Below are 26,304 nucleotides of genomic sequence, written 5' to 3' on the forward strand. Positions count from 1 at the left end.
AGATGTGAACCAGGCCTTAGCCTCTCAGTCTGACAATATGCAGATTTCAGAAGGTTTCTTAGACATGATACTAGTTCATCATCATTATTATTTATTATTATTGTTTATTTATATAGCACCATTAATTCCATGGTGCTTTACATTTGGGGGACTATTGATAGTGGGTCTTAAAATGAGCACTTAATGTACTTGAGTGCTGCAATTGAAAATTATCACTGTCAATAGTCTTATCAGTGTGTACTTAAAATTGTTCTGTACTGAAGTGTGTAGTTATAGAATATTATCGTTTTGAGGCTCTGAGACTTGCCTTAAGGGTAGCTCCAAATGAGGTAGCACTGATGTGACTGAAAAATATGGAGTTATCTGCCTCAAAAAACCCACATTTTCATTTCAATGGGAGTCGGGCAGGTTTGTTTTTTTTTTTTCCTTTATTTTTATTTTTCCAGCTAGAGGAAGAAAAACTTCTTTCTTCCTCTACCTGAAAAAAATAATTTCAATGGGGTGTGCAAGGCAGAATCTGCCTGAAGATAGGTCATGATGCTTTTTTTTTTTTTTTTTTTTTCTGGCAGAAAAAAATAAAAAATCTCCTTCTGACTCTCATTGAAATGGATGGGGAGAGTTGGTAGGTGTTTTTATATATAGCTATAGATATATATATATATATATATATATATATATATATATATATATATATATATATATATATATATATATATATATATGCTGATTTTGCCGAGAAATCCAACTTCAAAAAAACTCAGTATGAACTTGCCATATAACTTCCTTGGTGCTCAAAGGAATTCTAGGGTAGATGAGCTTAGTGGCTAAAAGTTGACTTCCCATTAAACCTAGTCGGTTCCTTTTACATGTCCTTACCTATTGACCAAACAGCCATCTTTTATGATTTTTAGTTTTGTATTTCTCGCTTTGACATTATGTGCACACAATATTTTGTACATACATTATACACATGCACAGCTCTGCTGGCTTAGAATAAAAATTGTTGTAAATGGCAATTTTACTAAGTATATGGAGGAACCAGCCTATAGAGGTGAATCTTTTTGCTTTGATTCAGATGGATTTGCCACCCCTGTCCCATATTCTATCTATCTATCTATCTATCTATCTATCTATCTATCTATCTATCTATCTATCTATCTATCTATCTATTATAATTATTTTTTATTTTATTTATTTTTTTTAGCACTTATCCAACTATGTTGAACAATTCATCAATGTGGATGAACAAAACAGTCAGAGTGAAGGATTTCTGCTGAAGCCGGTGCTTTTACAGCGGTAAGTTATACTTGCTGTAGGACTGTAATGTGTAAAAAAAAAAAAAAAAAAAAACTGTTTTGGTAGGTTTATGAAAGTTGAACATTGAAACAGTTTTCTCAGCTTTAACCCCTTGCCAACATCCTTCGTACTAGTACGGCAGATGCCGGGTGTTTAAATAAGGCAGCCGCCTAAGCCGCCGGGTGTCTACTGTTTTATACAGTAGACACCCAGCGCGCACTGATTGCGAGCATTAACCCCCTCTGGTGCCTCGGTGAAAGCTGACTGAGGAACCATTTTCCCAGCAAGGGCCTGGATCCTTTTGCCATGACAGCTGGGAGCCTTGTGAAGATTCCCCAGCCTGTCATTTAATGGATTCTGTTGCAGGCTACTCTATGTGGAATTGCTGTGTTTTTGAAAAGTGTTGCAATGCATTAGCATTGAAATTCATTGCATTAGTGATCAGACCTTCTGGGATTCAAGACCTCTATGAGGTTTAATAAATGCATAATTTTTAAAAAAATATGTATAAAATAATAAAAGTTCAAATCCTCCCCTTTTCCCTAGGACACATATAAAAGTACTTAACCCCTTAGCGACCCTTGACGTAACTGTACGTCATGGGTTGCATGGGGATGTATGGAGCGAGCTCACACGCTGAGCTCGCTCCATACACGGCAGATGCCGGCTGTATCATACAGCCAGGACCTGCCAATAACAGCAGCGGTCGGTGCCCGAGCCGATCGCTGCTGTTAACCCTTTACACACTGCGGTCAAACGTGACCGCAGTGTGTAAACGGCGCCGGCGGCATGGGCGCCGCCATGTTTCGCCGATCGCCGCCCTCCTGAACGTCACATGAGGGCGGTGATCGGTTGCTATGACAGCCGGAAGCCTATTGAAGGCTTCCAGGCTTGTCTCTGCACTAGATCTATTAGACGATGCCAGAGGCATCGTCTAATAGAAGTGCTGGGATTCTGCTATTCACTGCAGTACTGTAGTATTGCAGTGAATAGTATGAGCGATCAGACTCCCTAGGTTTCAAGGTACCTAAGGGGTCTGATCATAAATGTAACAGAAGAAAAAAAAAAAGTTTTTAAAAGTATTAAAAAAATAAAAAAAAATATAAAAGTTCAAATCACCCCCCTTTCCCTAGATTAGCTATAAAAGTAATTAAAGAACATTAAACATAAACATATTAGGTATCCCTGCGCTCCAAAATGCCCGAACTATTAGAATATTAAAACATTTATCCCGTACTGCGAACGGCGTAGCGGCAAAAAAAATAAAAACCGCCAAAAAGCTTTTTTTTCAACACTTTGCCTCCTATAAAAAATTGAATAAAAAGTGATCAAACCATCAGATCTTTCCCCAAATGGTATCAATAGAAACGTCATCTTGTCCCGCATAAAAAGACACCACAACCAGCTCCATACATGGAAATATGAAAAAGTTACAGGTGTTAGAACATGATGACACAAATTTTTTTTTCTATTTTGCAAAGTTTATCATTTTTTTTAAAAGTATCAAAACATTTCAAATACTATATAAATTTGGTATCACCGCGTTCGTACTGACACGTAGAACACAGGTAACATGTCATTTGTACCAAACAGTGAACGCTGTAAAAATTAAACCCATAAGAAAATGGCGCAAATGCATTTTTTCTCCAATTGCACCTCATTCTGAATTTTTTTCCAGCTTCCCAGTACATTGCACAGCATATTGAATGATGCCATTACAAAGTACAATTTGTCCCGCAAACAATAAGCCATCATGTGACTCTGTGAACTGAAAAATGAAAAAGTTATGGCTCTTGAAATGTGAGGAGGGAAAAACGAAAATGCGAAACCAAAAAATGGCCGGGTCCTTAAGGGATTAAATACTGTGAATCACATACACATTAGGTATCCCTGTGTCTGAAAACGCCCGGTCTACAAATCTATAGAAATATTTTTCCTGTATAGTAAACACCGTACCGGGCAGAAAAAAAATCAAAAGTGCCAAATCGCCGTTTTTTCACTGTTTTGCCTCTTATAAAAATGTGAATAAAAAGTGATCAAAGCTATAGCAGTTCCCCAAAATGGTGTAACTAAAAAGTACACCTGGTCCAGCAAAAAAATTCCCTATGCATTCCCACACACCAAAGTGTCATAAAGTTATGGGTGTCAGAATATGGCGACTTTTAGAAAAAAAAAAAATTACCACAGTTTTGGGTTTCTGTTAAGGGGTTAAAATGTAAATAAAACCATATAAATTAGGTATCCTCGGAATCGTACCGAAACATAGACTACAGGTAATGTCATTTTAGCTGCACCGTGAACCCCGTAAAAACGAAGCCTGTAAGAAAGAGGCACAAATGCAGTTTTTCTTCATATCCACCCCATTCTGATTTTTTTTCCAGCTTCCCAGTACATTGTATAGAATAAATAATGGTGGCATCATGAAGAAAAATTTATCCCACAAACATTAAGACCTCATATGGCCCTGAGGAAAAAAAAAAAAAAAAGTTACGGGGTTTGGAAGGAGGGGAGTCAAAAAAAAAAAAAATCGAAAAATGCCCGCAGCGGGAAGGGGTTAAAGTAAAAAAAAAACAAACTGCTATACAAATACATGTGTTTTTCAATGCTTTTCTGCTGCGTTTGGAATCTTGATTATGGGGAAAACGCTAAGTTTACTATGATCAAATTTAACATGCTGCGGTTTTCAAAACTATAATAAGTCTGCCTATAGCAACTTCTTTTTCTTGAAAAATGTCTAATGGCAACTATTTTCACATTACAGCTTTCATTTCTCATCTTCTCTTAAAAAGTGAAAGTTGTACTGTGATTGGTTCTTTCATGAATCTTCCCCGATTCCCTTTGGAAGTAATGTTAGAATGTGACAAAGTATCACCAGTGGTAAGCAACAAGTATTAAATTGAAATATCATCCACAGAAATATCAGACATTTTCAAAGATGGCAATGTAGAACTATGCGAATGATGAAGGATGAAGTGAAAAGCTCATGGAAAAGACTGATGGGAGTGGAAAGTGCCAGCAATATGGACTGCCGCTTTAGGCTTAATAGTCACAAGATGATGTTTATAGTGAACTCTGAGGATTACATGTATCGCTGGGGAACACTGACTAGAGCCAAAGAGGTAAGCCAAAATTAATTTCTTGGTTCAATGATAGATATTTTTTTTCAGGAATTAACGCTTCATTTTGACATTAGTTACCCATCAGTAGATTCATGCTTTCATACACTGTGAAATACTGCAGCATTTAAAAATGTTATTTTCTAAAGGGCTGGGAATGAAGGATCAACAGAAAAACAACATCTGCAAGGAGTTTGTATGTTCTTTCCATGTTTGTGTGGGTTTCCTCCCACAATCCAACGACATACTGTTTAGAGATGAGCAAGTAGTATTTGATCGAATACCTCACCGCCATAGGTATCTGTAAGCGGTGGAACACCAAGGGGTTAAGGGCATCGAATATTCATTGTATGTTTTGGCTGACATCTGCTGTTTCTGTCACAGGCTCTGTCTCTGAGCCTTTGTCATCATCTTGCCTTTCGTTCAAGATGGTTTTCAGAATCTACTTACTTATAGCACTGCACGATAGATGTTAGGTAGGGGTTAATATACTCGAGTATAAGCCGAATTTTTCAGCCCAGTTTTTGTGCTGAAAAAGCCCTCCTCTGTTTATACTCGTCAGCAAAAAAAAAATATTTCTTTATTTTTTTTTTTTGTTAGGGGGGGGGGGTCTATGACCATCCACAATATCAATGTATAGAATCTCCCATAAAACAGTGCAAAAAAAAAAAAGATTAAAAATAAAAAATGTTCTAAATCACTCACTTTCCCTAGAATACATACAAAAGTAAAAAATTACTGCGAAACACATACACATTAGGTATCCTGTGTCTGAAAGTGCCCGGTCTACTGAATATAGGGTATCTGCAGTGCTCCTGTTCCGTCGGGAAGGAGTTAATAGGATCACTGCAGATACCCTATATTCAGCCAGACTGAATTCCAAGTGGGGAAGAAAAAAAAACAGTCCTCATGCTCAGGGAAGGGGCAGACAGACAACCAAAACACCCCCTCCCCTTCCCTAGCATCTACTGCACCCAAAAACTCCTACCATTTTAATTTTTGAAATTTTCCAGTAGCTGCTGCATTCCCCCCCCCCCCCCCCCCCATCAGCTTATACTCGAGTCACTAACTAAGTTTTCCCAGTTTTTTGTGGTAAAATTAGGGTCCTCGGCTTATATTCGGGTCGGCTTATACTCGAGTATATACGGTAAATAAAATAAAGTGCTTCTGTATTCTTGTCATTTTTATCACACTCCATACTTTCTATTGTAAAAATGTCTGCATAGTAAAGCCCATCTTTGCATGTGTGTACATTTTATGCAGTTGCACCTACATTTACATACCTCTGTCTCTTGTCAAGTAAATAATTTTTGGGATATCTCTTGATTTTGCAAGTTTCTGGTCCTAGCTTCAATTCCTGGCTTGTCCAAAGGTCTAATGACCTGATCTAACTGTATCAATTTTGTCCAGTGAAAACTCAGTTGAGGTATATGAGCTGTATATAAGTATATACATCTCATCTTTCACAAAGAAATGCGTTACCATGTTGTTTTCAGGTGGTTTTCCTTATCCCCTGCTAGAATTACTCGCTGCGAAAATCCTTGCTATATCAGTTTTCAGCACGGCTGACCAAGAGAAAAAAAAAGTTACAGACTCTGGCTTCAAAATAAAATTATTTTGTCATATTTGTACAGTTTTTGGTATTATACAATTAGGGGGGTAGCTTGTTGCGTATTTACTGTGATAATCATACATTTAGGAAGGCCAGGCAGACCCGGAGCCGGCGGTTTGATTTAAGGACTCCGCAGCTCTGGTCTTGAGTCAGATTGCAGATCGCATAACTTAGATTACTCATGTCTTTAAAAGTGCATGGAGAAGAGTGAGCAGGAAGTGCAGTAGATAAAAATAAGAAAATGCAAGCTTAGGCTAATATTGGAGCTGGATAGAAACACTCTATCACAACCAAAACACTTTATTCACAGTCAGAGATGTAACTTCAGTCTCCTGGGTCTTATGCCAGTTCTAAAATGTAACCCTTCCCTACCTTGTGGGATTTAGAATATTGGTATAATTTATGTTGTAGAGAGACCTGTGGGACACCCTCAGGATCCAGGGCCTGGTAACAACTTCTTCTTCTGCACCCCCTATAGCTATTCCCCTGCTTATGGTACAGGTTACTACTTCTGTGTATGTCATACATGATCTTGGGGTTGTTACTGTGTGTGAGAGAGTGACTGCCACAGGATCTAGGACCTTAGGGAGCTTTATTTCTTCGTTTTTTTGTTTTTTTTTCATAGGCCCTAACAAATACTGCTACTATTATATTATTAAGAGAAAACCTAAAACCAGTGTTACTCACCTCTGCAGCGCGACTCCAGGCAGTCTTCGACCTCTGTAGTGACGTAACGTAGGTCAGGCCAACATTCAGATGCATAATGACACCGGTGTAGACCCCTGGCAGCGAAAGGGATAAAGTAACTTCTCAGCTGAAATGTAAAAGGTAGAGATGAGCGAATATACTTGTTCGAATCTCTCCGGTGCATAAACACTTCCGGGGCATCAAATTTTTACTGCCCCTCCCACCTTCCCTGGCGCCGGGAGCTATGTGTCGGAGGTATTCGATCGAGTATATTCGCTCACTTCTAGTTAAAAAAAAAAAAAAAAAACATAAATAATTCAATCTGAAAAAAAATCTGTGAATTTGGCCTAACCATGCCAAAACTAGCAATAGTGATTGCCCAGCTAAAAAACTGTGATCTGGTATTTCCTGAATGTTTTTCCTCATACAGAACACAACTTCAACCTCCACCAATAGTACAAGTTAATAAGAGAATATATTTTTATCTTCCTGTATAGTTCCAGCCAATGGTCTTCCAGAAACACCATGAGAAATTTGCTGCTTGGCACAACAGTTGGCTACAGGAGAATGTCAGTCCCAGAGCAGCTGAATTGGTGCAGGACTGGTTGACTGGAGAAGAAGACGAAGAAATGGTTCCATGCAAGACTGTCTGTGAAGTATCTGAAGTTCATGGCATGACAGTCACCAGATACAGAGTGCAGTACACGCGCAGAGCGTCTTCACCCTGACATAGGCCCATATGTCCCTGTCTGCATTTGCTGCTGAAAGTTTTTTACAGGGCTTGTTTTTTGCTGTTCTTAAAGGGGTGTTTAACACTAGAAAGACATTTAAAACCAGTGCCATTATTCTTCGGATTGTGCTTTGGACACCTTTTAATTGACTTTCTCGTTCTGCCCCACTAATACAAAGTGTGTGGTGTAGAGGGCGAGCAAACCTGTAACCTGTCGGGATGATTATGTTTAGCCATGGCTAAAGTTAATGAGGAATTACATTATGAGCCATTGATGGTAATAAGTTTTGGGATTGACCATTTCTAGATCAATCCAAAGTAAATTATGGTGCTGGGAGGAGTGACGTTTTTGCTGAAATGACAGCAATGAAGTGGATGAATTTGCTAATGTTTGGTCCAGGAAATTTCTAAATTGGTTCCATACATTGGATTTCAAATCTACATGGTGGTCACACATCAAGCATTTTAATACTGCCCACTTAAATGTCTAATATATCATTTAATAATGAAGCTGTGGGGTCCTTTACTGAAATGCACCAGAAGTGCAAGCATTAACTGCTTCATGGTGAGGCACTTGAAATGATCTACAATATGAACTTTTAATAACCGGATACACATGAATTGTTGCCATTGTCTGGCACTACCCAAACAGTGTTTAAGTCTCAGTAATTCTGAAAATGAGGGTTTATGGATGGGGTCTTATTATAAAAGTATTCAATACTGCAAAACTATGCTTTTCTTTTGTCTATACTGACCCTATATAATGGTTAATAAATCAAGTGCTGTAAAATTAACATTGTACATGTGTGGTTAATATGTTATACACTTGTAATAAAGGAAAACTCCATTCAAAAACTAAGTCTGTGTAATCTGTCTGCAAACTGTGAAACATTTGTATCTCTTAAAGGGGGTTGTTCCAGCTCAAGGATCCTATCTATACTGCTAGCTTATGTGGATTTAAGACTTTTCCTAAATACATTGCTTCAGCAAAACTTCTTTGGCTACTATCCGAGATTATTTACTTCATTGTTTACACTGCGTTTCCATAACCACGGACCTGGGGATGATCTTATCTCTCGTCCAGGACAAGTGATGTAGCTCCCTGCTCTTAGGAGGGGAGGGGGAGCTGAGTGCTTGGAGTGAGCTTGTATTTCTGAGCTGTTTTATCTCCCTCTTCCAGTTATCAGTCTGCTAATTGAATTTTGCTAATAAGAACGGAGACAGGAAGTCTGTTACTTCTGTATGTAAACACAGACCTAAAAGTGAGTTTATTACAAGCTGAGTCTTGGTCCTATAGCACCAAGGAGTTTAGTGAGTGCAGTATGCTGCAGTTTACAGAAACTTCGCTTACTGAAATCACGCAGGACACACTTGCCTCCTTGGTGGGCTTCAAACTTCTTCATTTGGACAGGACGCTGTAGAGCGATAAGTGCAAGGGAGGAGGGCTTGCTATATTTGTGAATAAGAGATGGTGTAATCCAGGACTTATTGTAGTCAAGAAACAATCGTGTGAAAAGGATATTGAACTACTAGCCGTGAGCATGAGACCTTATTACCTGCCAAGGCAACTATCACGTTATCATGCTAGTTGCATATGCCCCCCCCTCCCCCCTCTGCTAAAGCTGACGCTGCCTGTGAACCTGGTACATCTGCGACCCACTTACACGCCACTGATGTGCAGGGCAGAGCTAGGCAGACTCCCCTTATGTCTCACCATGCAGAAGAGGGTGCTATCATTCTGGACTCACATACAGTCCTGGCTCTTACCATCACTAAGCCTGGCTGAGCCACAGAGCCCCGAGAAAAACTGATACCCCCCAACCAAGCATCAGCCATCTGCCAAGCCAAAACCCCCAACATGCCCTGAACAAGGCTCAAATAAAAGGAGTCATTGAGAGAGACAAAGAGCGGTACATCGAGGAATGGAGAAGCGCAATAAATAACTCCAAGAAACTCATTGTGTACCAGTCACTGCAAAGGGACTATACCATGGCCACCTACCTGAAGAGAATACGCCACCCCAAACACAGACCTACCCTGAGCCGGTACAGACTGAGCATCCACAACCTAGAGATGGCAAATGTACAAGCCACGGGAGAACAGACTGTGCCAGCACTGTAACCAGGGGGCCCTAGAAGACGAGACCCACTTCCTGCTACACTGCACCAAATACTCAGCTGTGAGGGCCGTCTACTACCAAAGACTCTCTGCCCACATCCCAGACTTCACATCTGCAGACGAGAAGAGGAAACTCTACATCCTACTGGGAGAAGAGGCCACTGTGGAGATCGCTGCCCAATACGTGTCCAGCTGTCACCAAACAAGAGGAAGATGAGACTCCACGGACTGTTATACCCCAAATCAGCCACCCCACCCCCCAATACTCTCCCCCTCAACTTTACTAGCTTTGGCTGAATTCAGCGCACTGTCAGCTTTCCAGCAGTATATAAAACTGCATGTGCCCGATCTGATGAAAGGTCCTCTTTAAGTCAATCCAGAACCCTTTTTAGTCTAAGGCTAGATTCACATCTGTGTTGCAGTTTCCGCTGATGCTGCCTAAAATCAGCAAAGAGAAGTCCTGCAAGGACTGTCGGTTTCAGAATAAAAACAGTGGACCTATTGGTGTCTGCAGGTAACTGCTTTTTATATGGACAGGCTCTCTGTCTTTCAGGTCTCCATGTAGCAATTGAGAGCTGAACACTAGTGTGAACCTAGCGTAACATTTTGCCAGTAGTTGATTTAATAGAAGTTAAAAATGTTTTTGCCTTTTTATATTTCCCATTCCTTTTCATGTTCCTCTTGACTTTGCCTCTGCAAAATCTTCAACAAAAAAGTAGCTTTTCCGCAACATGTGGCCTTAGCTTTATTGAGTTTTCCAAGTCATTAAAATTGGTGGCCTATTCTCAAGAGCCTTGGAATTTATATTGGTGGTGGTCCATCTCTCTGCACCGCTGCTGATCAGCTCGTGCTGAACGGTTTATACATAGCAACTGTACTGAGTTCCGGCTAGGTCAATTCTTTGTAAAATACAATCTCTACAAGCTAAAGAGAGTGTTCAAAACAAGTTCCCTTTATACCTCACAAGCATAATGTTTTTCTATGAGTAATACTCTTGATCGGCTCAAAACAAACTGAAGAGGAGATCCCTGAAAATGTTATCTTTTTAAGGCCTTTATCACATTTATCACACATCTATTCCATTTATCTAAATCCTTATTTACAATGACAGTGAAAAACATTCTGGTTGCAGACTTTTTTTTTTTTTCAACAGCCATCATACAGCTGTTTTAACACCCATGAAAGTCTATGGGGTGTATTCACATGTACATTTTTGTATCTGTGAAAACAAACAAAAGCAGGGTTTTTTTAAAAAAACTTGTAAAAAAAGACTCTTCATCACTCTGACAATAATGCGCCCCAGTGGCCTTACACTGTAGTTGTGCTATAGAAATAAAATAAAAAAAACAAAAACTTGCCCATGCTCTGTTCCCCTGAAGCTCTGAAGGATTGATGCAGCAGATCAGTAATAGATCAGGGAGCTATAGCCTTCCTGTTGCATCGTTCTATTCAACTACATTGGCATACTAAGGGTGCTGATGTAGTTAAAAGGAGAGGTGCAGCCATTTCCCCACTGGATTGACGCGGCACCCCAGTTGGGAATTGCTGATGTAGGGGAGCACATGCAGGTAGAGGAGAATGAATTCATATTTCTGTCGATGTCATTTGAAATTACTTCAGAGGATTTTTGTTCATGATATAAGCCCCCTGACCCTTCCATCATTCAGAGAGTATTCTTTCCATTTAACCCCTCAGATGCTGCAGTAAATATTGACTATGGCACCTAAGAGGCTTTACTGGAAAGATTAAAAATGGGCAACATTTTCTTCCCTTGTCAATGAAAAAAATAATTCTATACACCATTCGTATCGCCACATCTATAACAACTAAATTTAGTACTTTGTTTATCCTACATACCATAAACCTTAACATTCACGTCAAAAATTGATGTTTTCTCTTCATCCTGCCTCTCAAAAACAAAATAATAAAAACTGATCATAAATTATTTGAAATATATATAAGTTATAAAGAAAACTTAATTTCTTATTAATCAAATGAAGCTAGGTTCACACCTGCGTTTGGGGGGGTGGAGGAGGGGCAACAAACTTTCCTATCCACATACTAGTGCTGTGCTCTCTTTCTTTCAGATGGTGGCGTGCAGTAAGAGCCGCATGATGACATCAAGGCAGCCTCCTCCCTCTCCTGCCCCTGTAGGACAGCCTGATACCACATGTCATTGGGGGTGTGCATTTGTAGTCCCACTCCATTTGTCATTGGTTGGTGGGCGGTTACCATTTGAAGGATGGGAGGGACTTGTGACATATAAGGCTGAAATTGGAGCAATCAGAACAATTGTGCTCTGAACTTTTATCAGAGCTCATCTCACTGACTGTCCACTGATGAACCTCTAGTGGGCAAATGTGTCTGAACAATTTTTTATTTTCTGGGTTTTCTCTGCTGTTTAGCTGCTTCTACACTATGAATTATTGTTGATCACTAATAGCAGCACCATTATGCTCTACTAATAATGGACAGATCAATACTCCCCTGACTCTGGGTTCACACCAGCGTCCGGTTTCCATTCTCAGGTTTCAGTCTTCTGCAGGCAGAAGACGGAAACCTGTGAGCGCCGGTGAGCGTTTTATGCTTTCTGTGGCGAAAGAGTTTTTTTTAAACCGGACACAAAGTCCTGCATATCTGACTTTGTGTCCGGTTAAAAAAAAAAAACCGTTTTGCTGTGGAGAGCACAAAACGCTCACCGGCGCTCACAGCTGGACTCTTTTCAAACTCATTCATTTGAATGGGTTTGAAAAATGCCTGCAGGTTTCCGTCTCCTGCCCAGTTTTGGGCAGGAAACGGAAACCTGAAAGCAGAGACCCCGGGCGCAGATGTGAACGAGCCTTGAGGAGTATTTTTTCAGTATCGCTCTTTTCAGAGCACATTGTATATACTCTTAACTCAGCGGGTGTTAGCATCTTGAGAAAGGGAAATTGTTTTATAGGGTTAATCACATAGAACTAAGTGGCCTTTACCCTCGTCTTGTCAAAAAAGAATTTACTATGAGCAATTTATGTTGCATGCTAATGTTGTAAACTCTCCTTCTCTCCTACATTTGGGAATAATATATATCTTTTACTATGAGATACTAAGCCTAATAGGATCCAGTGAATTTATTTATCTACATCCATAGATATTCGACATTCACACTATGGACTATCATTAATAAGGGAAAAGTATAGTAGTGGCACATAAACATATTTATTTACATACATATATTGACAGGGGCGGATCCAGGGCCAGGCGAGCCGGGCAACCGCCCGGGGCCCCGCGGCGCAGCCCAGACCTAACAAAACGGTCCCGGTCGGGATGTCCTGATTTCAACTGATGAGTTGAATACATAGGCGTTTAAAGCAGGAGCTGTCACTGCTCAGCTCCTGCTTTAACGCTGAGCTTCAGCATTTGTAGCCGCAATGTGATGACGTCACATCGCGTATACAATATGTGTATGAGTGAGACTGCGGAGAGAGCGGCGGGGGTGTGAGGGAAGGTGAGTGTGTTTTTTTTTTTTTTTGTGTTAAACATTTAGGTGGAACATAATGTAGGGGGCCCATGACACTGGGGGCAGATGGGGGGGGGGGACGGCATGACACATGGGCAGATGAAGGGGGAGAGAACAGTATGACACTGGGGCAGATGAATGGAGGGAGAACGGCATGACACTGGGGCAGATGAAGGGGGGGAGAACGGCATGACACTGGGGCAGATGGAGGGGGGGAGAACGGCATGACACTGGGGCAGATGAAGGGGGGGAGAATGGCATGACACTGGGGCAGATGAAGGGGGAGAGAACAGTATGACACTGGGGCAGATGAACGGAGGGAGAACGGCATGACACTGGGGCAGATGAAGGGGGGAGAATGGCATTACACTGGGACAGATGAAGGGGGAGAGAACAGCATGGCACTGGGGCAAATGAAGGGGGGGAACGGCATGACACTGGGGCAAATGAAGGGGGGGGGAACGGCATGACCTTGGGGCAGATGAGGGGGAGAGAACATCATGACACTGGGGCAGATGAAGGGGGAGAGAACAGTATGACACTGGGGCAGATGAACGGATTGAGAACGGCATGACACTGGAGAAAATGAAGGGGGGGAACGGCATGACACTGGGGCAGATGGAGGGGGGAGAACAGCATGACACTGGGGCAGATGAAGGGGGAGAGAACAGTATGACAATGGGGCAGATTAACGGAGGGAGAACGGCATGACACTGGGGCAGATGAAGGGGGGAGAACGGCATGACACGGGCAGATGAAGGAGAGAGAACAGCATGACACTGGGGCAAATGAAGAGTGGGAGAAAGGCATGACACTGGGGCAAATGAAGAGTGGGAGAAAGGCATGACACTGGGGCAAATGAAGGGGGGAGAACGGCATTACACTGGGGCAGATGAACGGGGGAAAATGGCATGACACTGGGGCAGATGAAGGGGGAAAACGGCATGACACTGGGGCAGATGAAGGGGGGAGAACGGCATGACACTACGGCAGAGACTGGGAACATGAAACTGTGGGCAGATGAAGGGGGAGAATGGCATGAAACTGGGGACAGAGATGGAGTGGGGGACATGAAACTAGGGGTAGATGAAGGGTGTATATGAAACTGGGGGAGAGATGGAGGGGGGACATATAATTTACGGGTGACTGTAGGAGGATTATACTGTGTGGAATCACATGAAAAATGAAAGAATGGGCGGGGTCAACATAAAAGTGGGTGCAGCCTAATTTGCCGCGGCGCACTGCACGCGCCGCACATTTTGTTCCTTCTTTCTAGTCTTCAAAAGTTGGGAGGTACGGGTTAGAAGTGCAACACCCCCCGGTAAGTAGGGCCCCACCAATGTCAATTGCCCAGGGCCCCGCAAACCCTGAATCCGCCACTGTATATTGATCCTTTTATCCATTAGGAGATGCAGACATTTGTCATATTTTTTCATGTGTTTTCGTTTTTTTCTCCCTACATTCTAAAAGCCAGAACTTTCTCATTTTTCCATTTATGTAGGCATATGAAGACTCGATTTTTGCGTGACAAGTCGTACTTCAAAGTGGTACCATGTATTATTTTGTACAATACACCGGAAAGGAGGAAAAAAATTCTGAATGAGGTGGAATTGAGAAAAAAAAACAGTACCACCACTTTTTTTTCATTCTCAGTTTTATGACATTTTTACAAATTTTTACAAGAAATAGAGTTCACAGATGAGAATTGTAAACATCGAAATTAAAACAAATGAATAAACAATGAAGTTGAAAAGGGTGGGCTGACGAGAGTGACAATTTACGTAACTTTAAATTGATAGGGTACGCATAAATCTAATATTCATACAACAAAATTACTTTTTCAATAAAAGCATAAGGGGGTATTCACACGATGTAACGCGGCGTTGATTATGACACGTTAACTCATGTCATAATCAGCGGTGCAAAACAGAATCCCGTTTAGCGTGCGTAACACATTGAAATCAATGGAAGGCTTTTTAACCCATTGATTTCAATGTGTTACGCGTGGAACCCCATTGAAGTCAATGGGAATCTGTTTTGCAGCGCTAATTCTGACACAAGTTAACGTGTCAGAATCAACGCCGCGTTACATCATGTGAATGCACTCTTAGAACTGTTTTTTTCTCAGTTGTTATGTTGTTAACTGAAGGAAACAAGGGAAGTGAATGGGGGGAGCTGTTTTAAGGAGGGGTTGTCCCACAAAGTTGGATTAAGAGCAATATTTTCACAATGCTGTCCAGATTTGAAGGTATCTGTCGTGTGTTCTGTCTTTCCAGCTTATTAGCGCCTCGAATCTCACGATTTGGTGTATCTTTTCTCTCCACATCTGCAGAGTTGGAGGTTGTTGTTGTAGCCATTGTAGTGGTATGAGAGTTTTTGCTGCTTCTATTAAGTGCGTCATGAGGATGCATTTGGAAGGAGAGTATTGGCCAGTGGGTCTCCCCCAGAAGGTTCATGTCTGGAGTGAGTGGGATACCACCACTTTCTTATGTCTTCTGGCTTCTACTCTGGTAAAAATGTATTATGCAGGTCAGTAGTTTTTTTTTCATGTTTTAATAACTTTACAAAAATTATTTTTATTCCATTTTTTAGGATGGTCATTTGGCGAAAAAATGGCAAATCAGCCTTTTTGATTGGTTTTCTTTCTATGGTGTGTACCGTATGGGTCAAATGTTTTTATATTTTAATAGTTTGGGTATTTTTGGACTTGGAGATGTCTAATATGTTTATGTTTACTTTTTATTTATATGTAATTTAGGGAAAGGGGGTGATTTCAACTTTTAGGGGTTTTTTTTTGTATTTTTTAAAACTTTTTTCTTTTTTAGGGTCCATTCACAGAGAGTTTTTTGGCAAGGAAAAAATCCACTTCAGGATATGGTTTTTTGAAGCAGCTTTTGGAGCGTTTTTCAAGGCTTTTTTTGTTTTTTTTGTTTTTTCCTCCAGCACAGTGTATGGACCTTGAAGAAAACACTACCATTTTTTCTATGTGGGTTTTGCCAATTCCGCACCCAAATATGCAATGTGGATTTTCCGCCTTCCATTCACTGCGTTGGTTTTTGCAGGCGGAATCCGCCTGAAGGAAGCTTTTTTTCCACCAGCGGAAACAAAAGCTAGCGGAATCCATAGAACTCTATGGGGAGGTGTTTTTTTCCACGTGGATTCTGACACAGATTCAGCGTCAAAATCAGCACCCAAAAACTCTTGTGTGAATGGCCCCTCAGCCCTCCTAGGGGGCTTGAAAATATGCCATAGACTTCAGTGCTATTGTATTGCAGTCTATGGCAGATTTGCTGTGTAACTATTGAAACCTGTTACATTACACACACCGGCAGCTTTATTAGGTACACCATGCTAGTAACGGGTTGGACCCCCTTTTGCCTTCAGAACTGCTTCAATTCTTCGTGGCATAGATTCAACAAGGTGCTGGAAGCATTCCTCAGAGATTTTGGTCCATATTGACATGATGGCATCACACAGTTGCCGCAGATTTGTCGGCTGCACATCCATGATGCGAATCTCCCGTTCCACCACATCCCAAAGATGCTCTATTGGATTGAGATCTGGTGACTGTGGAGGCCATTGGAGTACAGTGAACTCATTGTCATGTTCAAGAAACCAATTTGAGATAATTCCAGCTTTATGACATGGCGCATTATCCTGCTGAAAGTAGCCATCAGATGTTGGGTACATTGTGGTCATAAAGGGATGGACATGGTCAGCAACAATACTCAGGTAGGCTTTGGCGTTGCAATGATGCTCAATTGGTACCAAGGGGCCCAAAGAGTGCCAAGAAAATATTCCCCACACCATGACACCACCACCACCACCACCAGCCTGAACCGTTGATACAAGGCAGGATGGATCCATGCTTTCATGTTGTGACGCCAAATTCTGACCCTACCATCCGAATGTCGCAGCAGAAATCGAGACTCATCAGACCAGGCAACGTTTTTCCAATCTTCAATTGTCCAATTTCGATGAGCTTGTGCAAATTGTAGCCTCAGTTTCCTGTTCTTAGCTGAAAGGAGTGGCACCCGGTGTGGTCTTCTGCTGCTGTAGCCCATCTGCCTCAAAGTTCGACGTACTGTGCGTTCAGAGATGCTCTTCTGGCTACCTCGGTTGTAACGGGTGGCTATTTGAGTCACTGTTGCCTTTCTATCAGCTCGAACCAGTCTGGCCATTCTCCTCTGACCTCTGGCATCAACAACGCATTTCCGCCCACAGAACTGCCGCTCACTGGATGTTTTTTCTTTTTCGGACCATTCTCTGTAAACCCTAGAGATGGTTGTGCGTGAAAATCCCAGTAGATCAGCAGTTTCTGAAATACTCAGACCAGCTCTTCTGGCACCAACAACCATGCCACGTTCAAAGGCACTCAAATCACCTTTCTTCCCCATACTGATGCTCGGTTTGAACTGCAGGAGATTGTCTTGACCATGTCTACATGCCTAAATGCACTGAGTTGCCGCCATGTGATTGGCTGATTAGAAATTAAGTGTTAACGAGCAGTTGGACAGGTGTACCTAATAAAGTGGCCGGTGAGTGTACATAGTTACATTAATATGGCAGGGCTGAGAGCCTTCAGAAGGCTCCCAGCTGCCATGATAACAGGACACCTCCCATGATCACGCCGCAATGGGGCCATTTCGTTACCAAAATCACATAGAAGGTGAAAGTAACCACTCAGATGCAGTGATCGCATTTGACCATGGCATCTGAGTAGTTAAATGCCCATGATCAGAGTCATGTCTGATCTCGAAAAATGCTGCCGGGTCCCTGCTGTATGAAACAGCACAGACTCATCAGCTAGTGCAGCAGCACTATTTCAGAGCAGCTGCCATATTTAGTCACATGTCGTCCTGGTGCGCGTAAGGATTAAGCTTTAAAATATATAGCATAGATACCCAATTATGAGGATACATGTTTTAAATTCAGCAAGCAATTTATCTAAAAATCTGCCAAGGGTCTGCAGATATGTTATATGTATGGCCAATTTAAGGAGAACCTTTTGCCACGTCTGCCAAGTCTAGCTCTTTGCTTCCCCTGACAGGCGCTACGCCACTGGTTCTGACACTGATGGATCTTTTTTTTTTTTTTTTTTTTTTTTAAATCTAGCCCCAAGCAGTGCCGTTCATTTTGGAGCCACATATGCTGTTTAGGCTCTGTACTGTCAGATGGGCGGTGTCAGGCAGGAGCAGGCAAACAATATGATTCTGTGCTCTGACACACTTCACATCTGAGTAATGCTCAGAATCGCACTCCTTGCCTTCTGCCTGACTACAAAGCCTAAGTACCATACTGGGCACCAAAACTAATAGCACCGAGTTTTTCTCTAGCCCTCACCATTCACAAGCAATGTGCTTGAATCTGTTGAGTGAGGCCTAGTAACAGATACTGTGAGCGGGAGGTGATGAAAGGTCCTTTTTAACCCTTTTCCAACATCCCCAGTAATAGTACCCTGGATGCTGAGTATTTTAATATGACAGCCGCTCTAGAGCCACTATAGCTGCTGGGTCTCGGCTGTATAAGTTGCACAAACGTTTCTCCACTTCCACATACTTCTGAATTTTCTTTCCAACTTTCCAGTACATAGGCTAGTGTAGTCACTGCAGGCAGTGCTGCCCTTATGAAGTCTATAGTCATCATTACTAGAATTGTGCTGTCTCAGTCCGGGTGGTCTGTGGGATTCCTGGGTGTTAGACCCCTGTATTGAAGGGTAATCCATCAATACTACTATTCTTGGAATTGCTATAGAAATAAATGGAACATGCTATCAGTGCTGAAGGTTACCAATCCCTGCTGTATAATATACCAGTGGTGCTTATCCAGCCATATTAAGGCAGCTCTTTTACCCCTTCACACTGTTAATAACAAGTATGTCCTATTGATTCATAAGGGGATATTGTCACTCCTTGGGGAGAGACCACCATATAGGTGTGTGGAGACTTATTAAGCCTTTAGCACTCCACTTTGCAAGGGACTATGGGAAGAATATGCAAATCTGTCTTCCATGATGTAATTAGGAAGTCAGCTGCTGCCTCAGTAATGCAAACCAATAGAGGGCATCATTGGTTGCACTATTGATTCCTAGTGATGTAGTCTACAAATGAACAGCATATGCCTAGATTAAATGACACATTTATTATCTTGAAGAGATGTGGTGACTGGTAAGATTTCACTTTCGATCTTACCTTGAATCTTATTGCTTCTTTTATGCCTTTAAACTAATGGTCATTTTAGGTTTGTTCTTAGTTTTTAGATTTTGAACACAAGAGGGCAGTGTTGCACCAGTTCACACTATTAATTGTAAAATGTATTTAGATATTGCCATTGTTAATGTTTCTAGATGGATGTGTTTGTGTGTGTGTATACATCAGTGGTTCTTAACCAGGGTTCGATCGAACCCTAGGCCATGTACACGGTTCATTTTGTGTACCAGTAAAAAAACATATACGGTACCTATGTCTTGAATTTGGAAAAAAAAATCATATTTGATTTATCACTAAAGAAGGGTTCGGTGAATGTGCATATGAAACTGGTGGGTTCGGTACCTCAAACAAGGTTAAGAGCCACTGATATACAGTCCTATGAAAAAGTTTGGGCACCCCTATTAATCTTAATCATTTTTAGTTCTAAATATTTTGGTGTTTGCAACAGCCATTTCAGTTTGATATATCTAATAACTGATGGACACAGTAATATTTCAGGATTGAAATGAGGTTTATTGTACTAACAGAAAATGTGCAATATGCATTAAACCAAAATTTGACCGGTGCTAAAGTATGGGCACCTCAACAGAAAAGTGACATTAATATTTAGTAGATCCTCCTTTTGCAAAGATAACAGCCTCTAGTCGCTTCCTGTAGCTTTTAATCAGTTCCTGGATCCTGGATGAAGGTATTTTGGACCATTCCTCTTTACAAAACAATTCAAGTTCAGTTAAGTTTGATGGTCGCCGAGCATGGACAGCCCGCTTCAAATCATCCCACAGATGTTCAATGATATTCAGGTCTGGGGACTGGGATGGCCATTCCAGAACATTGTAATTGTTCCTCTGCATGAATGCCTGAGGATTTGGAGCGGTGTTTTGGATCATTGTCTTGCTGAAATATCCATCCCCGGCGTAACTTCAACTTCGTCACTGATTCTTGAACATTATTCTCAAGAATCTGCTGATACTGAGTAGAATCCATGCGACCCTCAACTTTAATAAGATTCCTGGTGCCGGCATTGGCCACACAGCCCCAAAGCATGATGGAACCTCCACCAAATTTTACAGTGGGTAGCAAGTGTTTTTCTTGGAATGCTGTTTTTTTGGACGCCATGCATAACGCCTTTTTGTACGACCAAACAACTCAATCTTTGTTTCATCAGTCCACAGGACCTTCTTCCAAAATAAAGCTGTCTTGTCCAAATGTGCTTTTGCATACCTCAGGCGACTCTGTTTGTGGCGTGCTTGCAGAAACGGCTTCTTTCTCATCACTCTCCCATACAGCTTCTCCTTGTGCAAAGTGCGCTGTATTGTTGACCAATGCACAGTGACACCATCTGCAGCAAGATGATGCTGCAGCTCTTTGGAGGTGGTCTGTGGATTGTCCTTGACTGTTCTCACCATTCTTCTTCTCTGCCTTTCTGATATTTTTCTTGGCCTGCCACTTCTGGGCTTAACAAGAACTGTCTCTGTGGTCTTCCATTTCCTTACTATGTTCCTTGCAGTGGAAACTGACAGGTTAAATCTCTGAGACAACTTTTTGTATCCTTCCCCTGAACAACTATGTTGAACAATCTTGGTTTTCAGTTCATTTCAGAGCGGGCTGTCCATGCTCGGCGACCATCAAACTTAACTGAACTTGAATTGTTTTGTAAAGAGGAATGGTCCAAAATCCCTTCATCCAGGATCCAGGAACTGATTAAAAGCTACAGGAAGCGACTAGAGGCTGTTATCTTTGCAAAAGGAGGATCTACTAAATATTAATGTCACTTTTCTGTTGTGGTGCCCATACTTTTGCACCGGTCAAATTTTGGTTTAATGCATATTTTCTGTTAGTACAATAAACCTCATTTCAATCCTGAAATATTACTGTGTCCATCAGTTATTAGATATATCCAACTGAAATGACTGTTCCAAACACCAAAATATTTAGAACTAAAAATGATTAAGATTAACTTTTTCATAGGACTGTAGATATATATAGAGAGAGAAACAGGCATAGACAGTGCTATGAAAAGTATTTGCCTCCCTTAAAGATTTGCTTTTTGTCAAACTTCTAAGCACTACTACGCAGGCGTGGGATTTGAAGCCAACACGCCGGAAGAAGAGGACGCTGAAGGCGTGAAAGAGCCAGGACCAGAAGGCGTTGTTGCAAGAAGAAAGAAGAGGTAGGCGTGCCGGAAGATGACGTCAGATCGTGCGGGGTGGGCGGTCATGCACGTTCAGGTATGATTTACATATATGTTTTTATAGTTTTATTTTAAAACGGGAATGGGATTTAAAATAAGATTATCAGTCCCTGAATAGCCTTTTTAAACGCTATTCACGCATATGTGGGGCTCATACAGCAAAATTTTGCTGTTAGAGCCCCTTTAACAGCACATTGCTCTGTGTGGTGGCCAATTTAGCCCCACCCTCTTCTAAATTGACTCTGCCCATTCCTATCAATTAGAGATGAGCGAACAGTGTTCTATCGAACACATGTTCGATCGGATATCAGGGTGTTCGCCATGTTCGAATCGAATCGAACACCGCGTGGTAAAGTGCGCCAAAATTCGATTCCCCTCCCACCTTCCCTGGCGCCTTTTTTGCACCAATAACAGCGCAGGGGAGGTGGGACAGGAACTACGACACCGGGGGCATTGAAAAAAATTGGAAAAAGTTATTGGCTGCCGAAATCAGGTGACCTCCATTTTAGACGAATAGTGGATTTCAAATCCGGGTCATATGAGAATGTGAACTTTGTGACTATGAGACAGGGATAGCTGTACAGGCAGGGATAGCTAGGGATAACCTTTATTTAGGGGGGAATGTTATTAAAAATAACTTTTTGGGGCTCTATCGGGTGTGTAATTGTGATTTTTGTGAGATAAACTTTTTCCCATAGGGATGCATTGGCCAGCGCTGATTGGCCAGAGTACGGAACTCGACCAATCAGCGCTGGCTCTGCTGGAGGAGGCGGAGTCTAAGATCGCTCCACACCAGTCTCCATTCAGGTCCGACCTTAGACTCCGCCTCCTCCAGCAGAGCCAGCGCTGATTGGCCGAATTCCGTACTCTGGCCAATCAGCACTGGCTAATGCATTGTATTGGCGTGATGAAGCAGTGCTGAATGTAAGTGCTTAGCACACACATTCAGCTCTACTTCATCGGGCTAATAGAATGCATTGGCCAATCAGCGCTGGCCAATGCATTCTATTAGCTTGATGAAGCAGAGTGTGCACAAGGGTTCAAGCGCACCCTCGGCTCTGATGTAGCAGAGCCGAGGTACATCAGAGCTACATCAGAGCCGAGGGTGCGCTTGAACCCTTGTGCAGCCTCGGCTCTGCTACATCAGAGCCGAGGGTGCGCTTGAACCCTTGTGCACCCTCGGCTCTGCTACATCAGAGCCGAGGGTGCGCTTGAACCCTTGTGCACACTCTGCTTCATCAAGCTAATAGAATGCATTGGCCAGCGCTGATTGGCCAATGCATTCTATTAGCCCGATGAAGTAGAGCTGAATGTGTGTGCTAAGCACACACATTCAGCACTGCTTCATCACGCCAATACAATGCATTAGCCAGTGCTGATTGGCCAGAGTACGGAATTCGGCCAATCAGCGCTGGCTCTGCTGGAGGAGGCGGAGTCTAAGGTCGGACCTGAATGGAGACTGGTGTGGAGCGATCTTAGACTCCGCCTCCTCCAGCAGAGCCAGCGCTGATTGGCCGAATTCCGTACTCTGGCCAATCAGCGCTGGCCAATGCATTCTATTAGCCCGTTGAAGTAGAGCTGAATGTGTGTGCTTAGCACACACATTCAGCTCTACTTCATTGGGCTAATAGAATGCATTGGCCAATCAGCGCTGGCCAATGCATTCTATTAGCGTGAACTGAGTTTGCACAGGGGTTCTAGTGCACCCTCGGCTCTGCTACATCAGATTGCTACATCTGATGTAGCAGTGCCGAGTGTGCATCAGATGTGTAGTTGAGCAAAACTGACTCAGCACTGCTAAGTCTCTGCATTCGCATAGGAATGCATTGGCCAGCCTTCGGCCAATCAGCGCTGGCTCTGCCGGAGGAGGCGGAGTCTAAGGTCGGACCTGAATGGAGACTGGTGTGGAGCGATCTTAGACTCCGCCTCCTCCAGCAGAGCCAGCGCTGATTGGTCGAGTTCCGTACTCTGGCCAATCAGCACTGGCCAATGCATTTCTATGGGGAAAAGTTAGCTTGCGAAAATCGCAAACTGACAGGGATTTCCATGAAATAAAGTGACTTTTATGCCCCCAGACATGCTTCCCCTGCTGTCTCAGTGTCATTCCAGGATGTTGGTATCATTTCCTGGGGTGTCATAGTGGACTTGGTGACCCTCCAGACACGAATTTGGGTTTCCCCCTTAACGAGTTTATGTTCCCCATAGACTATAATGGGGTTCGAAACCCATTCGAACACTCGAACAGTGAGCGGCTGTTCGAATCGAATTTCGAACCTCGAACATTTTAGTGTTCGCTCATCTCTACTATCAATTTCTCTTTGTGCTCCCCACACAGTATAATTCTCTTACTTTCACCCCAATTTTCTATACCCTACATTATAATTAGAGATGAGCGAACACTGTTCGCATCAGCCGATCTGAACAGCACGCACCCATAGAAATGAATGGAAGCACCTGTGACGCTGACTTTGCCGGCGGCCGGCCGGCGTCACAGGTGCTTCCATTCATTTCTATGGGTGCGTGCTGTTCGGATCGGCTGATCTGAACAGTGTTCGCTCATCTCTAATTATAATATTATCCTCAGATTGACCCCACAGTATAAAGTCTCTCCCCTGGTGCACCCACAGTTTAAACTGGGGCAACTGGAGGGGGGCATTAAACCGTGGGAACAGCTGGAGAGGGATACTAAACTGGGGGAAACTAGAAGGGGACATTAATGTCCCCCTGCAGATGCCCCCAGTTTAATGTCCTCCTCCAGTTGTATCCAGTTTAATGTCCTCCTCCAGTTGCCCTAGTTTAATGTCCCCAACTAGTTGCTCCCGGTTTTATGTCTCAAAATTAGCAATTTTAGTCTGATCCCCAAATGGGATCCCCTTTAATATGCCCCAACAGTTTAATATTTCCCCCACAGGGCTTTAGACCCTATCACTGCCCCCACACAATATAATGAGCTCATAACTGTTCCCCACAGAGTATGGAGGACCAGTGAAGAGGCCACTGTATGGGTGAGGTGGCCATAAAAAAAATTTGGCCCAGACAACTGTCAGGATCTGAATTGTTTATAAAACAGTTGAGTGTTTTTGGTGACGTTCGTCTGGAAATTTGATCAGGTGTCCTGTGGCTCTTTGGTTGGTTCTCTTGCCACTGAGCTGTTGGGATAGTGGTTGAGTGTCTGCCACAGTGTTTACTTGAGCTTGCTTTGTGTCTCGATGGATGCGAGCTTTAGGTATGTGTAATTGTTGTCAACCTATCAGGTCTTTCCCGGATCTGTAAAAGGCTGACTGCTGGCTTCAGTCCTTGCTGGTTTTCGTGGTTACCAGCTAGGATTCTTGGCTGTCTTGAAGGAGAGTTTAGTTGGAGTTGTTCGGTTTCTGGAGCAGAATTGGAAGTGGTGTGAGTTTTGTTCTGTGTGAGAGTCTGCTTTTTCCTCATACATCCCTACTCAACCCCTGTCCTGCATTTCTGGCTGCCTGTCACTGTTTGGTATTAGTGAGATTCTATTTAAGGTTTCAGGTTTGTTTTGCCCCTCTCCTGTGTTACCCTTTCCTCATTACTCCACTCTTCCTCTCCCCATTTCCTGTTGTGTGTTTTTGGTTGTGCTGCACCTGTTAGTTCTCCAGCAACGTCCCATCCTAGTTGTTACTGTTTGCACCTGCACTAATCCTTTCACCAGAGGTGACCGCCTCTAGTTTCCCAGTCCCTAGCCTCTTTCAGCTCTCATCCTACCTGTCTGTTAGGTCTTCGTGTTTAGAGAGCCAGTAGTTGTCGAGGCCGAGCTTAGCTTGGGAACAGCTGACCAACACCCTCAGGCAGGGCCTAGTCAGCTGTCGTAGCGTTAGGGACAGCTTTCTTCCCCGTTTCCCTAGTAGTGCTAGCATCATTCAGAACCACGGTTGTCGGGCATTGACACAACCGTGACAACAACCCCTTTAAAGAAGTTGCTCATAAATTGGAGAGAGCCCTGTGGAAGCCAGGGAGATGTAAAATCTGTCTCCTGCCTTTGTCTGTTCAGTGTCATGGCAGCGCCTCATTTCTGGAAATCCTATGCCCAATTGGTCTTAGCAGTCACATGATGTGCACGACTCCCAGTAAGAAGGCGCCAGCACAAGGCTGAATAGACCCTGGTGGCGGACAACGGAGCACTGGGGACAGGTGAGTATGCTTTTCTTTTTTTAATTTTACACCTCCCGCTCACCACATGGGTTGCTCCAATTCCTGGACAGCCTTTATAGAGGATTTATCCATGTTTCTAATATTAATGGCCTGACCTTAGTATAGGCCATCAATATTACATCTGCAGGAGTTCGACAGACAGTACATCTGCAGCAGTGGTGTAAATCCTGGGGTAGCTGCGGTAGCGGCTGCCATAGGGTCTGGGAAATTAAGCATGCGTGGCAAGCCCCTGATGCATTTTTTTAAAAAAAATAGGCTGTTAAATATCCCAGCAGGTAAAGGGCACTATTTACTTACTGATCAGGGCTCCTGGGAAGCGGAAGCGACTGTGAGCTGTAGTGGGGATTGGCAAGTAAGGCCGTGGGCCCGTGAACCCCCAACAAACACTATGATTATACTCTGGGGTCTTTTCACACCCCAGAGTATAATGATCAGAGGGCCAGGGGAGGTAAGGGAACATAAAAAACAGTGTTATTCACCTCTCTTGCACTCCAGCAGTCTTCAGGCCTCTGTGGTGACGTCCCAGATGTCACAGGGGCCGGGCCAACGTGATTGTGCGTTGTGACTTCAGCCTGGCTCATGTGACGTCTGTACTAACATTGAAGAGGGCCAAAAGCAGCAGGGATTGTTCCGGAGCCAGTGTTCTTTTGTGTTTGTCATCTCCCCTGGATCG

The 26,304-nt window shown here is 42.8% G+C and overlaps 1 protein-coding gene across 1 annotated transcript in view; it reads left to right on the forward strand.

Moving 5' to 3' along the window:
• The window catches only part of SIN3B (SIN3 transcription regulator family member B), a 40,528-nt gene extending 32,232 nt beyond the window's left edge, over positions 1-8,296 (forward strand). The window contains exons 18-20 of the mRNA XM_075280851.1: positions 1,205-1,296; positions 4,211-4,415; positions 7,209-8,296. Of these exons, the coding sequence (XP_075136952.1) occupies positions 1,205-1,296; positions 4,211-4,415; positions 7,209-7,439 (528 nt within the window). The 3' untranslated portion in view covers positions 7,440-8,296. The remainder of the gene's footprint in view (positions 1-1,204; positions 1,297-4,210; positions 4,416-7,208) is intronic.
• The last annotated feature ends 18,008 nt before the right edge of the window (positions 8,297-26,304 follow it).

The sequence above is a fragment of the Leptodactylus fuscus genome, chromosome 1 (genome assembly GCF_031893055.1).
Source record: "Leptodactylus fuscus isolate aLepFus1 chromosome 1, aLepFus1.hap2, whole genome shotgun sequence".
NCBI classification, from domain to species: domain Eukaryota; kingdom Metazoa; phylum Chordata; class Amphibia; order Anura; family Leptodactylidae; genus Leptodactylus; species Leptodactylus fuscus.